Source organism: Culex quinquefasciatus, chromosome 1 (assembly GCF_015732765.1).
Source record: "Culex quinquefasciatus strain JHB chromosome 1, VPISU_Cqui_1.0_pri_paternal, whole genome shotgun sequence".
In the NCBI taxonomy this organism is placed as follows: Eukaryota; Metazoa; Arthropoda; class Insecta; order Diptera; family Culicidae; genus Culex; species Culex quinquefasciatus.
The window spans coordinates 71,960,143-71,977,008 of NC_051861.1; the positions used below are offsets into that span (position 1 = coordinate 71,960,143).

Genomic DNA, 16,866 nt, shown 5'->3' on the forward strand with positions numbered 1-16,866 from the left:
AGTGTATACCTATTAGGTTTTACAGCGTGACGTCACAAGCTCACACGCACACACATTTTTACAGACACACGTGCAAAAAATGTAAACAGTGCAGCCAAGCTGTCACATTTCTAACCTCAAAACCGAGTCGGCGTAAAACCTAATTCTATGATTTGACCAGGGGGGCGGTATCTTTATCTCACTACAGGCAGCTCGCCCATAGCCAACACAAGCTGTCAACTTCGGCACCAGAACAAAAGGGAGCTGTCAATTACGGCGCCAGCACAAAAGAATAGCTGTTCGTTACGGAACCAAAACAAAGCAACTGCGCACTGTAAAAAAATACAAAAACTGCAGGCATAAAATGTATATAGAGTACCGTAAACTGGGGTCAATCGGGACACATGGGGCGAATGGGACAGCAGTTTTAACCATGTAGGAGCACAATATTTTGATTTTTCTGGTTGGTTTCGGTTAGAACAGACTCAGGCCAACAAAATGTGTACTTCCATTTCCAAATGTAAAAGCTTTAAGTGCTCTAAAAACTGCTGTCCCTATTCAGACTGTAGTCCCGATTCACCCCAGATTACGGTAATTATTGTTTTTATGTAAAATTTTACCGCAATGTACGTTTAAAAGTTAGTGTATGTTTATAACATGATTTCTGGAGTTTTTTCTTGTAAAGGTCCAATAAACCAGAATTTCAGTTTTTGCTTTTTGAGTGTTTTTTTATATCCCTGCACTGGTAAACAGCATTACACTTTTTTTCAGTTCTCTTTTACACACTTGTATGGGATTTTTCAGTTCAAGTATGATTACACACTTTCGTGTAATCATACTTGAACTGAAAAATCCTAGAGAGCCTGGAGCTTATTAGAGAACGGACATCTCAAACCAAAAGTACCAATCGAAGCACGAGAACTGTCAAACGGAGGTACCAATCGAGCAAAATCCTTTGTCTTATGCTCGATTGGTACCTCCGTTTTTCAGTTCTCTTCATTGGTACTTTTTGGATGTCCGTTCTCAACTCTCTAAATCCCATACAAGTGTAAAAGTGAACTAAACAGTGTGTGTTGATTATCAGTGTGACTCAAGGCGGTTTCAAAAACACCCAAAAGCAAAAACTGGAAATTTGGTTTATTGGACATTTAAAAAAAACTCCAGATTTTTATCTATTTACAGTCGACTCTCTGGTTGTCAATATCCAAGGGACCGTCGAAGAAGAGAATCATCAGTTTACAGAACGATGCAAAATGAAGACTCGATTGAATTTTTTTTCTTGATGCCCAGCTATGGGAGAGAATCATGGCAACGTCCATCAAACAAAAACAAACTAATGTCAAACACACTTCAAAGCTTCGTTTCGCCAAGAAAAATGTCTATGCAAGCCATGAGAAAGTGAAATTATTGACAACCGGAAGAGATTTTTAAAGCAAACAGAATCCAAGGGACCGTCGAGGAAGAGATCCTTCAAGCAAGGGAAAATATCGAGGAATGAAGATAATTGAAGTATGCAGATTGAAGGGACTGAAGAATTCATCGATAGATGGAGAACTATTGATATCGAGAAGATCGACAGCCAGAGAGTCGACTGTATTTGCAAAATAAACTACTAAAGTTGGGATTATTAAGCACACATCGGGCCGATGACCTCATTTAAAGCTGTACTTTTATCACATCAAACGTATACCTTAACTACTATGTAATTTTACTTTTACTACAGTTATTCTTATAACAAAAAATGAATTATTAATTAAAAACATATTTTTGTTTTCACTGTGCACAGTTTGCGCGCGTTATCCAGCTCAATCTAGAGACCCTAAATAGGGAGACTGGCTTGGAGACTGGTCTAAGCTTGCTAAATTGATCTGGCAACGTATTTTTTGAGCTTGGCAACCCTGATAAGTTTTGCTGGGCGTAAAGGCAAATAGAGTTATCTAAGCCCGTGCTCACGCACACTAGCACACCATTTGTTTTGCTGGCTGGTACAAATTTTAACCTCACTTTTTTCGTGTACGTACACGCAATACATGCGCACGTAGATAACTCTATGCTCGTTTGGATACGTCAAACTCACGTCTGTTTGGGTACGTCAAATTCACTCCGTCCAGTCTCCCTATTTAGGATCTCTAGCTCAATCACCCAAGATGGCGGCCTTTAGCATCCCCCTGGATTTGACAGAACCGAAACAGCAAATGTCATTGGTCAAGGTGTCAAAAATAGGTGAAAACATAAAGTTGTTTGAAATCATTGTTGTTTTCTTAATTTTAGCTGAACAAAAGAGCTTTTGTTCAGGAATACTAGTTTTAAAGTAAATTGATTAATTTATGAGAGAGTATAGACTATTAGATGTCTGAAAAAACAGCTGATTTGTGATTCGCTTAACGTATCGCGAAAGCCTTCCCATACTCTGTAACCACCTGCATCTCTTGGCCCTGGCACAAAATCGCGAAAAATCGAACTTTCTCGAGCTCCGCGCGTTCAGTTTAGTCTGACCTGCGGGACGTCGTGCTGCAGCATTTGGTAAGTGGTTTGTTTAGTCGTGAATTAGTATCTCCAGAAGACGGTTCTTAGGCGTTCAAATTAAACGACGCAATCCTTCCCGTGCTCCTTGACAACCCGATAATACCGTACGCGCTGCGCTCAAGCAAGCCTGCTGCGATTTTTGCTGAAAGGTGAAAAAAAGTGACGTTTCAATCGTTTGGAAAACGTTCGGGATTGGCGAATTTTCCTTCACCCCCGTGTGTGTGTGTGTGCAACCAAATTGAAAATCGATTTTCCGTGCCCTGGCGGAAGAAAAGAGAGGAGCAGAATTTTTGGAGCTCTGCACCTTTATATAACGTGGGGCCATCAAGTTGACGCGCCCGTATCAAGAGAGAAGGATTAGTTTTATCCGCAAACCGTACTTAGTCAGCAGCCGTAAGTAGAGTTCCCCATCAGTGCAGGAAAAAAACGAAGGGAAAATGCGTTTTCCTAGAAATTTTGCGGACGTGTTGCTAGCGGCCATTCCGCTTAGCAAGAAAAAAGATTTTTTTTTCTCTCGTCGCCTTCAGCACTTAGTCAGAAAATCGATTTTCTAACCTGCTAGAAAATTCTGCATATTTTTAGACGCTCGTGTCGGCTGATTTCGATTTACATCCCTAAGAACCCCTCTGTGGGCAACCCGCACTGCCGGGGTCCGGTTTGGCCCAAAGCAGGAAGTAGCGCCACTAGCCGTGAACTTCAACCAGGCGCTTGCTTTGCCTAGCGAAAAAACGTGTTCGTCGGCGCTCGACAACAAAGAGCACACACAAAATGGTAAATTTCCCTTGTCTTTTTGTTGCAAGCTCAATCAAAAATTGTGCAATTGTGCAGTTTGTTTTCCCCGCACCTGAAAACAAGAAAAAATCCCATTTCCCAACCCATTGCGTTGCGGAAAAGTGCAAAAATTCGAGTTGTTTCCGCGACCAGTGGCGAGACGCCATTTTGTTTCGTCAGATGTTCGCCTGCTCAGACGGACTAACGAACGACGGGGCAAGTCGTCATCGTTTTTCTTGTGCCGTCATGGAAATAAAAAAAATGAACGTCTCTTGTTGTCCCTCTGCTGGCTCTTCCCCGCCGCTTGCTACGATTTGCGGTGAAATCATGACTCAGCTGATAAAGTTCTCGATTTTTTAGGGAAAGTTTACAGTTTTATTCAATGTTCTGTTATTGTTCAAGAAGTGTCCTAATTATTGAGTATTTAGGTGGACATTATTTCCAGAGAAAACGCTCAAAATAATATCTAAAACAAGAAAGCAATCTAAAGAACTTTTCGAAAATTAATATTCTGCATAGGAAATTTAAGCTAACGCCCTTTTGAGAAGCTATTTTATAAATTTGATTGTCCTTTTGCTAAGTTGCCTTGATTGTTGAGTTTTTTTATTTACCTTTGGAAAATTAATTTTAGCTAATAAAATTGTAAGGTATTCACCAACGGATAAAATAATGATAAATATTAATTGTTTCTCTCTATCTATTCTACAGAAAATCAAAACCGAGGAGCATAAACGCCAAAAGATGGTCAAGGAAACGGGCTTCTACGATATATTGGGCGTGAAGCCGGGCTGCTCCCAGGAGGACCTAAAGAAAGCGTACCGGAAGCTTGCTCTCAAGTACCACCCTGACAAGAACCCGAACGAGGAGAGAAGTTCAAGCAGATCTCGATGGCGTACGAGGTGCTGTCCGACCCGGAGAAGAAAGCTATCTACGACGAGGGCGGCGAGCAGGCCATCAAGAAGGGTGGTGGCGGAGGCGGTGGCGGTGGCTTCCACAGCCCGATGGACATCTTCGAGATGTTCTTCAACGGGGCTTCGGCGGACGCAGGTTAGTTGCTGTTTTGTGGTTGAGGGGGTGGGGGCATCCATTCGCAGTTCATCGTAGCATGAACCACTTCTCGGATGCTATCGATTCTATGGAGATGCCAGATCAAACCATGTGGCATATGCTATGGCACTCGTGTAGTCACTTACGTTTGTCATATATGTGTCCCTATAAGCGATTCTTTGAAGTCCGGAACAGTGTACTAAATCTTATTTTACCTTCCGTTGCAGCAAACGGGAACGTCGCGGCAAGGATCTGGTCCATCAGTTGTCGGTCACGCTGGAGGAGCTGTACTCGGGTACCACCAGGAAGTTAGCTTTACAAAAGAACATTATCTGTGATCAGTGCGAGGGCCACGGCGGCAAGAAGGGCGCCGTCCAGAAGTGTTCCCCGTGCCGCGGAACCGGCGTCGTCACCAAGATCCAGCAGTTGGCCCCCGGCTTTGTCCAGCAGTTCGAGGAGGCGTGCCGTTTGTGTCGTGGAATGGGCGAAATCATCGACGAGAAGGATAAATGCAAAAACTGCAACGGTCGAAAGACCGTGCGGGATCGTAAGATACTCGAGGTCAACGTTGAAAAGGGCATGCGCGATGGGCAAAAGATTGTATTCTCCGGCGAGGGTGACCAGGATCCGGATCTGCAGCCAGGCGACATTGTGATAGTGCTAGACGAAAAGGAACACCCGATCTTCAAGCGGTCAGGCCAGGATTTGATTATGCACATGCAACTGCAGCTGGTCGAATCGCTGTGCGGCTTCCAGAAGGTCATCCGGACATTGGACGATCGAGATCTGGTCATCACATCGTACCCCGGCGAGGTCATAAAGCACGAAGCGGTCAAATACATTGCCGGCGAAGGAATGCCCCAGTATAAGAACCCGTTCGAGAAGGGACGGCTCATCATCCAGTTCTTCACCGTGTTCCCGGACTCGCTGCCGATCGACCTGGTGCCCGCGTTAGAACAGTGTCTGCCCGGACGGCCCTCGGTTAAAGTTCCCGCCAACGCAGAGGAATGCAATTTGGTAAGTTCTCTCCAACAAGCAAAATATTTTGCATTCCAAACAAATTGCTATTGGCGTTGGTCGTTAGTCATTTTCCAACGCCAGGCTGACCGCACCTTTCTTATCCGAACTGTGTGCCTCTGGCACACCAATTTGGAAGGTGGCCAGCCACCCAATTTGCCCCAGGAATGCTAGAGCAAACACAACCATGCTACCAAAACGGATCCATTTGCAAAATTTCCGCAAATGGTATTTTTCAACGGTCGCAACATGTGCTCGTCGGTATCGGTATCAATTTTCTAACACAATTTTTTCGTTTTCCCCTCCAGGTGGAATTGGATCCCGAGCGCGAGCGTCGAAGTTCCGGCTACAAGAACGCGTACGACGAGGACGACGACCATCACGGACCGGGCGTGAGGGTGCAGCAGTGCGCCACCAGTTAAGCGCGCTGAGAAATTCCTCGTCGAGTGAAGCAAAGCAAAAAATACACATAATTTAAAATTGAACCATTACCGCCGCGCCGCGTAGGAAAAAAAGGAGAAAAAGGTAGGGGGAAAGCAGGAAGGAAAGGAAAGGGCGTCAACTGTCAGTGTGAGCAACGCATTAGATGCTAAAATAGACACTTAGGTTTTGTTTTCTTCTTCTTAACCAAAACTGGGCCGAGCTCCAGCAGCAGCAGCAGTAAGATCAGGCAAGCGTACGGGACAGGACAGTTAGAATTAACAACCAAACACACACAAAAACAACCTTTCGAATTTATACGCTTTGGACGCATGAAGAGATTCTCTTCAACAGTAGAAGAAGACCGGCGTAAAATTCAAATTCGCCCTCGTTCATTCCAACAACAAAAAAGTAAGAGTAAAAAAAAGCGAATTGATGCAACGTACAGCAAATGCAACAAACAAGCACTACTCATTAAATAAAAACAGGATATTTTCGAAACCAACTGTCTTTTCGTTTTTCCGTGCAAATAGAAACACTCAACCCCTTTCCAAATATTATTTATGTCGTTATTACCACTTAATCAAAACTCAGCCTCAGCAGCGAGAGCCGCCGGAAGGTCGGTCGGTCGTTCAGCAGCACACGAGCCGCGCGGGGTAATTTAACAGCCAACAACAGCAGCAGGCTGTTTTAGAATCGAATTAATTGCAACTTGAACCTACACCCTAGCTAAAGGAATATTTAATGGAAACACAATTAATGCAGAAAAAAACACACACAGACTTAATAAATCCACAAACAAGTATAAAGTAAAAAGAAAAGTTTTGATTTGGAAAGTGATTGTTGCAAAACAGCATAAGCAACAACAAAAAAAGAAGAATGAATAAACTTAAACAAACAATTTATGATTGTCAGTAACTTCCATAGTTGAGCGGGTGTGGTTATTTCCGGGCACTCTCGGAATCGATGACATGCCATAAGGTTTAGATTTTTTACACTTAACCGAAATAAAAAATAACTCATTTTAGCTAGAATTCCGAATTTTCAAACTTATTCAACTTAATTAACTGCGAAAACATTTTTATTGATTTTCCTTGTTAAGCGGTGTACGCACATCGGAAGGAATCGACCAAGAAAAAAAATCAAATGAGCGGCAGCGCAAGCAAGTCAGAGATGGTGAAGAAAAGCCCCAAGAAATCGGTCTCTCTCCTTCGTTCTGCTGTTCGTAAAGCTGTTTCTTGACCCCTTTCCTTTAGAGATCCTAAATAGGGTCTCTACTTTCCTTCCGATCTGCATATTAGCCATTAAATTGAAAGTTTGATGAAAAAATAAGAAAATTTAACTAAAGCAACTCGTTTCCACTTTTTCAAACTCAAACTCATGATTTCATATAAAAAAAAGACATATTGCAAATTTAAGCTTTCCAAATTTTTAAGATTTGTTTGAACAGGATTCCAATGATTCATAAAAACTAGCTTTTTCATTAGAACAAAATGAGCGGAATGTAACTTTTTCTAATTAATTTAATTTCTTAAAACTTCCTTAAACTATTATAAAGCTTATACACTAAAACCCCGATGGATTGACACCAACTGTTGTCAAACGAACAGGGTCAATTTTTTAGTTTGACCCCTGGCGGTTTTACACGTTCTAGTTTGTACATCGTTGGTTTGACAAAGTCAAACTAAAAGGACGGATAAGACCCCCTAAAGTGTGGTTTATGGAAGGTCTCCGTTCGAAAATTTGCAAATACAAAACAAAATGGCCAACTTTGCACGATCGGATAACTTTCGGAAACTAACAAAAGACGCCCATTCTTCACGTTGAAAACGCATTTTTTTATTGGACACAAAAACACACAAATTTACTACATTCTAGGTTGGTTGCAAAACACTCGGCTCCCTCCCGAATCGTGCCCGAAGAAGAACGAGAGACTACTCCGTGTTGCGGCATTTCCGGGATTGTTTGGTTGGGAGGACGAAATGAGTTTGCGGTTCTCTTCAAAGCTGGACCGTCCTAGCGGAACCTACCCCCCCTGGAAGGGGGCAAGTTTCCGGCCGGAAGTCGAACTTTACCGCGGCGTTGGCGCATTTCCTGGAACGAAAAGCGAATGGAATTGTTAGCAAATACGTTATTCGTTTCAAAACACGCTGGGTTTCAGAGGAAAGTAAGAAAAAAAGATTCTTACCCATACGCCGGATGTTTTGTGGAGAAGTCTTGCTGTTCGCGTCCACACAGCAGGCTGATTCCAAAGAAAGTGAGAGAGTAAAATGAAAAACGAAACGACAGCCGAAGGAACAGAGAAATGTGAAAAATGCGCAGGCTTGTCAAGCTAAACTCACGGAAAATTGACATTAGTCTTAAACAGCCCTCTGTCACGACGGCCATGTTTATGAAACGAACGACGAACGACGCGAACATGAAGACAACAAAGAAGATGAAGAACGCATTTGCTGTCAAAATTTGAAAATAAACAAACCGCGTGGTAAACTAAGGTATTATTTCATAATGTTGAAATGATTTCCATGAAAAAGGAACCCTACCCGCCAGAGACTATGGATAAATGCCCCGCGAAGTAGCGATGAAGACGGTTTTGCAAGTTCAAAGTTCAGATTTATTCGGACCACTTCGCGATGAACTTCTTGTGAGTCCATTTCTTCGATTCCCTGCGCGAGTCGACAGCGGGAGTGGGAAGGATGCTCGGAAAGACCAGCTCCGCCACAATCACCGGAATCACGGATGTTTCTGCACTTGGACGGTTACTTCCTGCCGGAGATTGCAGCGAATTGTTCGGAAGGATCAACAGCGGGACTTGGCTAGTCCCCAGTCCAGTACTACCCAACAAATCTTACCGGTCAATCGACAGCAACAGTTTTCATCTTTTTCGTAACAGATTTGCACACACAAAAAGTGATGTTTCTTGAAGATTTGGTGTAAACAAACAGACAACACCAATACTGCTACACTCACAGAGCCCACGCAGTAGTATTAGCACAGACAACAGACGTAGCGGCTAGAACAAAATAATTTGAAAATCTTGTGTAAAAACATGGCTGCCGCATCCTGCTAATCTACTAGCGCCATCTGTTAGCCTATTGCCACTCTCTAAAGCAGCCATGATGGTTTTCTGAGAAGGTGTGTTTGAAAATGCATCACCTAGAAATATATTAAAAATATATTATTTCAATTTTTCGAAAAACATGTAAATAGGTAAAGATTACGTTTTTATGCTGTAGTAAATCTACTTAAATAATTAATCAACGCGATTTACGAGCATATGGATGTATTTTTTCCATTTAATTATCGATATTAAAATAAGAGTCTAGCCTGATGCTTTTAAACACAGCAACCAAGGCCGCGCTTGAGGCTGTCAAATTCTTGCTGGTTATGTTTATCAACAAAACCAAAAGAGGAGAGCGAAAAGGAGAAGGAGACCTGGTGGAAATCGGGAGGATGGGCAAACGTTTCTTAGAGGAAAAAAGATGGTTCCGGACCAGAAATGAAACAATCCGGAACTGTCGAAGATGGAGAAACAGCACGTTATGACACGACAAAGTGTGAAAGTCATCGGCGCCGTCAGCAAGAGCTACTATCGCGGCCAACCTCGTAAACGTTTTGGCCCCGAACGACCGCATTCCGAAGATTATCTCCTGAACCGACAAACTAGCTTCCACGAACACCTCACCCCTCATCTCCAAGACACCAACCTCTTCAACGCACTCGAAAACCACACCATCTTCTAGTGCCGACACTTCCGGCGAACCCTCGTCGCCATCTCGAATGTTCCCCCCGGCACGTCAGTTTCCCCCACCGGATATCCAGTTCAAGCGATCCTCCAACTCCCACCCTTCCCCTTCCCATCCAGTGCCAAAGCGGTGTCGTATTTGGTCAAGTAAGGATCAGTAGAGATTAAACCGATGGCCTTGTGCGACTTGTGGTTCTTCAAATGTTACCGGGCGACCGTATTTTCCGAGGGAATCTTGATTGGAACGTCGGTCGTTTGCACACCTTCTCCATAACGACGCCGTACACCAATCGGCTATTCGTCGGTGCTAAAATCGGTTCAGGAACCAGATTGGCCACTTTGGTTGCCTCACATTTGTCAAGCAGCTGCAAGCGCGAGAGATTTTGCTGAAATCGGCTGAAATCAACTATTCATCCAGAACAAACGAACAACAAACAAACGTTGAAAACCGACAAATCTTATGGCGAAACGAAAATGACAGTAGGCGGAAAGCGATATTTTGACAGCGGGCAATGTGTCAGGGCAAAGCGACTGCAGCGCCACAAACGGATTGCCACAACTAAAAAACCGTTGCAATGATTTACACAAGGTAAGAATCGAGCCCAAACGTCTGTTGTCTGTGGTATTAGTGAAGAGCCCACGATAAACAACGTGGGCTCTTCACTAATACTACACGCAGAAAAATGTTTTGTAGAATCAGCCTGTATAAGGTTTGAATCAACAAAATATTTTGTTGAATATAATCAACGAAATTTTTGCATTGAATCAACTCTCAAATTTTGTTGATTCAAATTGGCGTATTTTGTTGCTTCTAAGCAGTTTTTTGTTGATCAAAATTTGACAGAAAGTACGTCAAATCAGATTTTTGTTGAAACAACGTCGATTTTTTGTTCAAACAACTCACACATTTTATTTAAAATAAGCTTAGTCTTTCAATTGAATTAACAAAAATGTTGAATTGTAGTAAAAATAGTGATTATTTATTTATTTATTTATTGAATGCTAATACATTTTTATTTTATTGAATAAAAAATAACTCAATCTGATGCTTCATGTCTCCCATCTTGCTCAGTCCGAGTGTCATATCGCTGCTCTTGAACCGCACCTGTTGTCGGTGGCAACGCCGCTTTCTGATAAAATAACGAGTTTGTTAAGTTGCCTCCCGCTTCAAATGGGCCATGTTGCCATTTTTGAAGTTCTGCCGCGAGTTATCTACGTGCGCACACTTTCGTGAAAGTAAAAGTGAACTGAACAGTGTGTACACTGGTAAACAGCATTACACAATTTTCAGTTCACTTTTACACACTTGTATGGGATTTTTCAGTTCAAGTATGATTACACAGTGTGTAATGTTGATTATCAGTGTAATGTTGATTATCAGTGTAAGAAACATTGAACGCCCCTCGTACAGTTCATTCGTGTCCTCAAGTTGCCCTGAGCATTTTGCCATTCTGCCATTCATGACTTGTACCACTGGAAGAAAAAAAGAGAGAGAACTACACGAATGAACATTGTAGGTTTCACTCTCCCTTGTATGTCTGGCTTGCACAATCTTCATTCATTTCGTTTGTCATATCGGAAAATGAGTTCAAAGCGTCAAGTCGTCGTCGTCGTAGCAGGCCATTTAACTCGGATTTAGCTCTCGCTGTTGCGTGTGTGTTTTGTGGCCACTTTTTTCACTCTCGGTGCAAGCGCAAAATTTTGCTGGAAAAAATAATTTCCAGCGACCATCCGGATCCAGGATTCGAATCCGGATTGCTGCCAGGATGTCATCCGCAAGGGAAAGTGGTTGAAATCGGTTGTGCTTGTTAGTGATTTCGTACAAGGGCACAGCACCAGTTGGGAGAAAAAAAATATTGTTCGATTTTGTGCGGATTTTTTTCCTCCACTCTTTTTCGTATATTTAAAACGCTAGTGAATGGCCGCGCGAGTGGTCGTGGCGGATTACGGAGTCCCAGGACGGCATCGGGGCATTGAGACGAGGGGAAGGCTGAAGTTAATGAGTTGTGCAAGCAGCAGCAGCGAATGAAATCTGTGAAGAAATCGAAACAGCAGCAAGAAAAAATGTATTTTGTACCGAGGAAATACTGCTCCGAATTGGGACAGGTGTTACGAAAAAGGCAAATAAGTGCATATTTAGCGTGAAGGGCGAGTAAGCACGGTCCGAAGATTGCTTTGAGTGCCAAGACAAAGCACAAAACTGTAAAAGAATTTTAATTTGAGTGATTGAAAAAGTAGTATTGAAGGCAAATATCCTTACAACTGTGTGAAAATTACCGAATGGCCTACTTTGCTAATGTAATAAGAAGGGCAGCTGTGAGTAGTAGATCAAATAAGGCTGCACAAGGAAGTCCGAAAAAATGAAAATCGTGGATCGTAGAGCTCGGCGATAAAAGGTAAACATTGTTCCGTGATAGTATTGATTTTCCCTCGATGTCGTCGTATGTCGTGCAGAAGCAGACAAAGGTTGCTTTGTTGAAGTTGGGAATAGATACAGAAATGGCATCACGTAGCATAGTTTTCGGGTGAAGTGGCAAGCGAGGGGTTTTGCGCAACGAGTTGGGGAATCCACCACAGTGAACGGGCCACTCGAGGATGTTGATTGGTGAACTGTCAAGGCGTTCATTGATAGGGAGCTGAGAGTCTCACACCTTGATTTTATTAAATGAAATGATCTATCGTTGGGTGGTCCTAATATTCTATAGTTGGGTGGTCTTGAATCACAAATGTGTTATGAATATTAATAGTAAATTATTCACTTAAAATTTGTAAAATGTCATTAGAGCATTTATTCATACGTTTTTTTAGTTTTAAATTTTAACCAGGCGATGGAAGATACTTTAAGTAAAAGTCCGTACTAGGGAAATGAGTTCAATCATACAATATGGGTTTATTTTGTTCCCATTGTGTGGCTTGTCCCATCATTTTATCATCAAAGAAAGTTTTGCCTTCCTCACGGAGGAAAGGCGATAGAAATAGAGTATATGATTTTATTTTGGACCTGTTTTCTTAAATTGATTTAATTCAGGTCTTTCAAGTAGATTTTACCAACGAACAAAAACAACATTTTTGATTATTTCCGCTTGTTCAGCCACATTTTTCAATGCCATTCGCATTTCTTATCATTTTCTAGCTCATCGATTACTTGGAATATAACTTCTTCACTCTACCTCCTAGAATCTAAGACTTAGACTCACCTTCACGTATCGACTCAGAATCAAATTCTGAGTGAGTAAATGAGTGAGTAAATGTCGGTAGCTCGTAGGTGGTTCTCCACCCCGAGACTAGGTAGCGCAGCCCTGATAAGGCTGCCTACCGAAAAAGAGGATCGCGAATGGCAAGAAGGCTAGAAATCCGGAACAAACGGCAGAAGCCCATAGAAAAGCAGACTACCGATTGGCGACTCGGCTCTTGGAACTGCAGGTCTTTAAATTTCTTGGGTTTCGAATTCGCCTTAGCGAAGGAGTTGTAACCTCGCAACTTCGATGTTGTGGCACTGCAGGAGGTGTGCTTGGAGGAGGAGCAGGTGCTCGACTGGCCAGGTCGGCAGACCAATTCCCGTTTTTATCTGAGCGGCGGCAAGGACAAGAAGCTGGGTACCGGCTTTATCGTGCGAGGCAAGATGCAGGATCGCGTGTTCGGCTTCACGGCGATCAGCGAGCGGAGTTGTAAGTTGAGGATAAGAGGCCGTTTCTTCAACTACAGCATCATCAACGTGCACTGCCCCCACGAAGAAAAGACCGATGATGAGAAGGAAGCATTCTACGCGACGCTGGAGGAGGTGTACGAAGGCTGTCCGCGGCAGGATGTAAAGATGAACGCTCGGTTCGGAAGGGAGGAAATGTTTCGACCGACAATAGGCCCAGAAAGTCTACATGCGGTCACGAACGACAACGGCCAACGCTGCATCGACTTCGCAGCCTCCCGTGGAATGGTGGTCAGGAACACTTACTTTCCTTGCAAGGACATCCACAAAGCTACCTGGACAACACCTGATCAACGAACGAAAACGCAAATCGACCACGTCCTGATCGACGGCCGATTCTTCTCGAACATAACGCACGTGCGCACCTTTCGCGGTGCGAATATTGACTCGGACCACTACCTAGTTGGATTTGACATGCGCTCAAAGCTGTCGACGGTGTACAACCAACGCCGGCGGGCCCCTCCGTTCAACACCACGTGCCTGCAGAACGGAGATGTGGCCCACAGTTACGCGCAGCAGCTGGAAGCGAATCTGCCAGGTGAGGAGGAACTTGGCGCAGCCTCGCTCGAGGGTGGTTAGAGCCGCATACGCTCAGCCATCGGCAGTGCAGCGGAAGCCACACTGGGTAGTGCGATCCGTGTTGGCGAAGCAACCGTGAAGGAGAACCGGAAGTGGACGCGGATACCTCGGAGCAGGCACTGGCGACTATCTGCCTCAGCATGGACCGGGGCCTACGTGGCATGGTTCAGAATGCGGCAACGGCAAGGGAAGCTTGGGACATCTTGCGCAACACGTTCGAGGACAGCGGTTCCACCCGGAGGATCGGTCTCCTGAGAAAACTGACCGGGATTCGGTTGGTGGGAGCTGAGAAGGTGGAGGAGATCATCTGCCAGTCGACCCAGGAGTACGTCAGCGAGATAATGGTGACCTGTAACCAGCTGGCGGAAGTCGGCTTCAAGGTCGACGATGATTGGGTGTCGAGTTTGCTGCTGAAGGGTCTGCCCAAGAAGTACGCGCCGATGATTCTCGGACTGGAGTCGTCCGGGGTCAAGCTGACGGCGGAGAAGGTGAAGGCCACGATCATGCAGGAGGTGAAGGTCGAGGCTGGATCGAGCTCGAGCGAAACCGAGGGCGCCTTCTACAGCAAGCAGCGGCAGCAGAAGTTCAAGAAGCCCGTCGAGAAGTGCGATGTGAAGTGTTACCGTTGCAAGAGGCTGGGACACTACGCATCGGAGTGCACGAACGGGACGAGCGCGAAGAGCAAGGAGAAGTCTGGTAACCACAAGTGGAATGCGACTTCGTTCTTTGCTGCGTTCAACGCGGTGGAGTCACCGGCAGGAGCCGGTGGTGACTGGATCATCGATTCCGGAGCGACAACCCACATGTGCCGGAACGAAGCGATCCTGGAGAAACCATCGAGTGTGTCGGCCAAGATCAATGTGGCCAACAACGCGGAGGTTGCCGTCGTCGCAAAGGGTTCCGTCAAGCTGGAAGCTGACTGTGATGGAGAAATCCGGGACCTGACGATGACCGACGTGATGTGCGTTCCGGACCTGGCGATTAACCTGCTTTCAGTAAGTAAAGTGTGCAAGAAAGGTTTTCGTGTGGAGTTCACAAAGGACGCGTGTGCGGTGCTGGACGCAAGTGACACGGTGGTAGCGATTGGTCGAGAGACGGACGGTCTCTACAAGCTCACCGAAACCAAGCGATCTCGTGCGAATCTGGTGCAAGCAGACGACCAGTTCGAGCTGTGGCATCGCCGGATGGGACATCTTTCTGCTAGCGGAATGAAGCGATTACGAGAGATGACGACCGGCGCCCAGTTCGACATGAAGGACGGGCTGCAGTGTGTACCGTGCATCGAGGGCAAGCACCAGCGTCAACCGTTCAACGCGCGAGGGCAGAGAGCGGAGCGAGTCCTGGAACTGGTCCACTCGGACCTGTGCGGCCCGATGGAGACGGAGTCGATCGGAGGCAGACGCTACTTTCTGACCTTCATTGACGATGCCAGCCGCAAGACCGTCGTGTGCTTTCTGAAGTCGAAGACTGAGGTGCTGGAAGCATTTCAAAACTTCAAAGCGTTTGCGGAGAACCAGACAGGTGAGCGGATCAAGCGGATTCGTACCGACAACGGTCGTGAGTACGTGAACCGCGAGATGGAAGAATTCCTGCGCAAGTCTGGTATCCACCACGAAAAGACCGTTCCGTACAACCCGGAACAGAACGGTCTGGCTGAGAGACGCAACCGTACGTACGTCGAGAGAGCGAGAAGCATGCTGTTCGACGCTGGCCTGGACAAGAGATTTTGGGCGGAAGCAGTGGCAACTGCGTCGCACGTGATCAACCGATCACCGGCGAAGGGACTGTCGGTGACACCGGAGGAGAAGTTCACGGGCAAGCGACCGGATCTGTCGCATCTCCGCGTGTTCGGGACCAAGTGCATGGCGCACGTACCGAAGGAGCGACGACGAAAGTGGGACAAGAAGTCGGAACCTTGCATTTTCGTCGGCTACAGCGACAACTCGAAGGCGTACAGGGTCTACAGCCAGAGGACGAAGTCCGTCGTGACAAGCCGAGATGTCATCTTTCTGGACGAGAAGTCGACCGGGACTGACGTTGCTTTGACGGAGCCTGCGGTCGGAGATGAAGAAATGGAGCTGATCGTGCCAAGTATTCCGATCGAGGTCGGTCCAGCTGCTGAAGAGGAAGCTGAGCCCGAAGAAGACGAGTCGGACTTCAGCGATTACGAGTCGGTCGAAGGCGATGCCGATTCGCTGGTTGAGGCGGAGGAAGAACCGTTGGTGCTCCCTCCACAACCAGAGGACCCACAAGTGTTGGTAAGGCGCAGTGGTAGGGAGCACGTGCCCCCAGGCAAGTATAAAGATTATGTGTGCAGTACCCTACTGTTGTCCGGTACGCTACCGTCCGTTACCTGATGTCGTTGGCTGCCAAGTTGGATCTCAAGGTGCACCAGATGGATGCAGTGACGGCGTTCCTGCAGGGTGACCTAGGAGAAGAGGAGATCTACATGGAGCAGCCGGAAGGTTTCACGGAGTCAGGTGCCCCCACGAAAGTCTGCAAGCTGCGGAAGGCGCTGTACGGTCTGAAACAAGCCAGCCGGGTATGGAACCAGAAGCTGGATGCCGAGCTGAAGCGAACTGGGCTGAAGCGTTCGGCGTACGACACGTGCGTCTACTTCAAGCTGGAGGGCAACACGGTCCTTATCGTTGCCGTTTACGTGGACGATTTGTTGGTGTTTTCAAACAACCAGCAGTGGGTGACCAAGCTGAAGAAGGACCTGATGGCGCGATTCCGGATGAAAGACTTGGGCATGGCGAGCAAAGTTCTTGGCATGCGAGTGACCAGAGGCGACGGCAAGGTGATGTTGGACCAGGAGCAGTACATCAACGAGTTGCTGCAGCGATTCAACGTGGCCGACTGTAATGCGGTCTCGACACCTGCTGATCCGACTCAGAAGCTGACCAAGGAGATGTGCCCGAGCACTGTCGAGGAACGGGAGCAGATGGCGAAAGTTCCGTTCCGTGAACTGGTAGGCGGACTGCAGTATTTGGCGCTATCAACCCGGCCAGATATCTGCTACGCGGTGAACGCGGTCAGCCAGTTCAGCAGCAACCCAGGGAAGGCACACTGGATT

General features: G+C 45.9%; 3 protein-coding genes and 1 long non-coding RNA gene across 4 annotated transcripts in view; 3 read left to right on the plus strand and 1 right to left on the minus strand.

Annotated features, from left to right (window-relative positions):
- The first annotated feature begins 3,111 nt into the window (after positions 1 to 3,111).
- Positions 3,112 to 6,675, plus strand: LOC6034484 (dnaJ homolog subfamily A member 1). Its single transcript, XM_038258481.1, is given in 6 exon segments — positions 3,112 to 3,276; positions 3,985 to 4,135; positions 4,138 to 4,302; positions 4,305 to 4,323; positions 4,551 to 5,340; positions 5,649 to 6,675. Coding segments are annotated over 6 exon segments (1,242 nt in total). The 5' UTR covers positions 3,112 to 3,273; the 3' UTR covers positions 5,763 to 6,675.
- An 899-nt stretch (positions 6,676 to 7,574) lies between these two features.
- LOC6034485 lies at positions 7,575 to 8,050 on the minus strand. Its single transcript, XR_005279083.1, has 2 exons — positions 7,949 to 8,050; positions 7,575 to 7,854 (listed from the first exon to the last, which is right to left on the minus strand). It is a non-coding gene; the product is annotated as an uncharacterized LOC6034485 (long non-coding RNA).
- A 1,234-nt stretch (positions 8,051 to 9,284) lies between these two features.
- LOC119770363 lies at positions 9,285 to 13,790 on the plus strand. The gene is made up of 3 exons (XM_038265085.1): positions 9,285 to 9,366; positions 9,504 to 9,652; positions 13,008 to 13,790. The coding sequence occupies exons 1-3, from the start codon at positions 9,285 to 9,287 to the stop codon at positions 13,788 to 13,790; spliced, it is 1,014 nt and encodes a 337-aa protein (XP_038121013.1).
- The window catches only part of LOC6034486, a 40,650-nt gene continuing 34,844 nt past the window's right edge, over positions 11,061 to 16,866 (plus strand). The window contains 1 exon segment of the mRNA XM_038249498.1: positions 11,061 to 11,900. The gene's annotated coding sequence lies outside the window, so the exon portion shown is untranslated.

What these genes read in the sequence shown, in the direction of transcription:
- LOC119770363 (XM_038265085.1), top strand. Translation starts at nt 9,285, where the DNA reads ATGGAGAAACAGCACGTTATGACACGACAAAGTGTGAAAGTCATCGGC. An exon ending in CTACTATCGCGGCCAACCTC is followed by an intron (nt 9,367 to 9,503) that starts GTAAACGTTTTG and finishes ACCATCTTCTAG; the next exon opens with TGCCGACACTTCCGGCGAAC. An exon ending in GCGGTGTCGTATTTGGTCAA is followed by an intron (nt 9,653 to 13,007) that starts GTAAGGATCAGT and finishes GTGGCACTGCAG; the next exon opens with GAGGTGTGCTTGGAGGAGGA.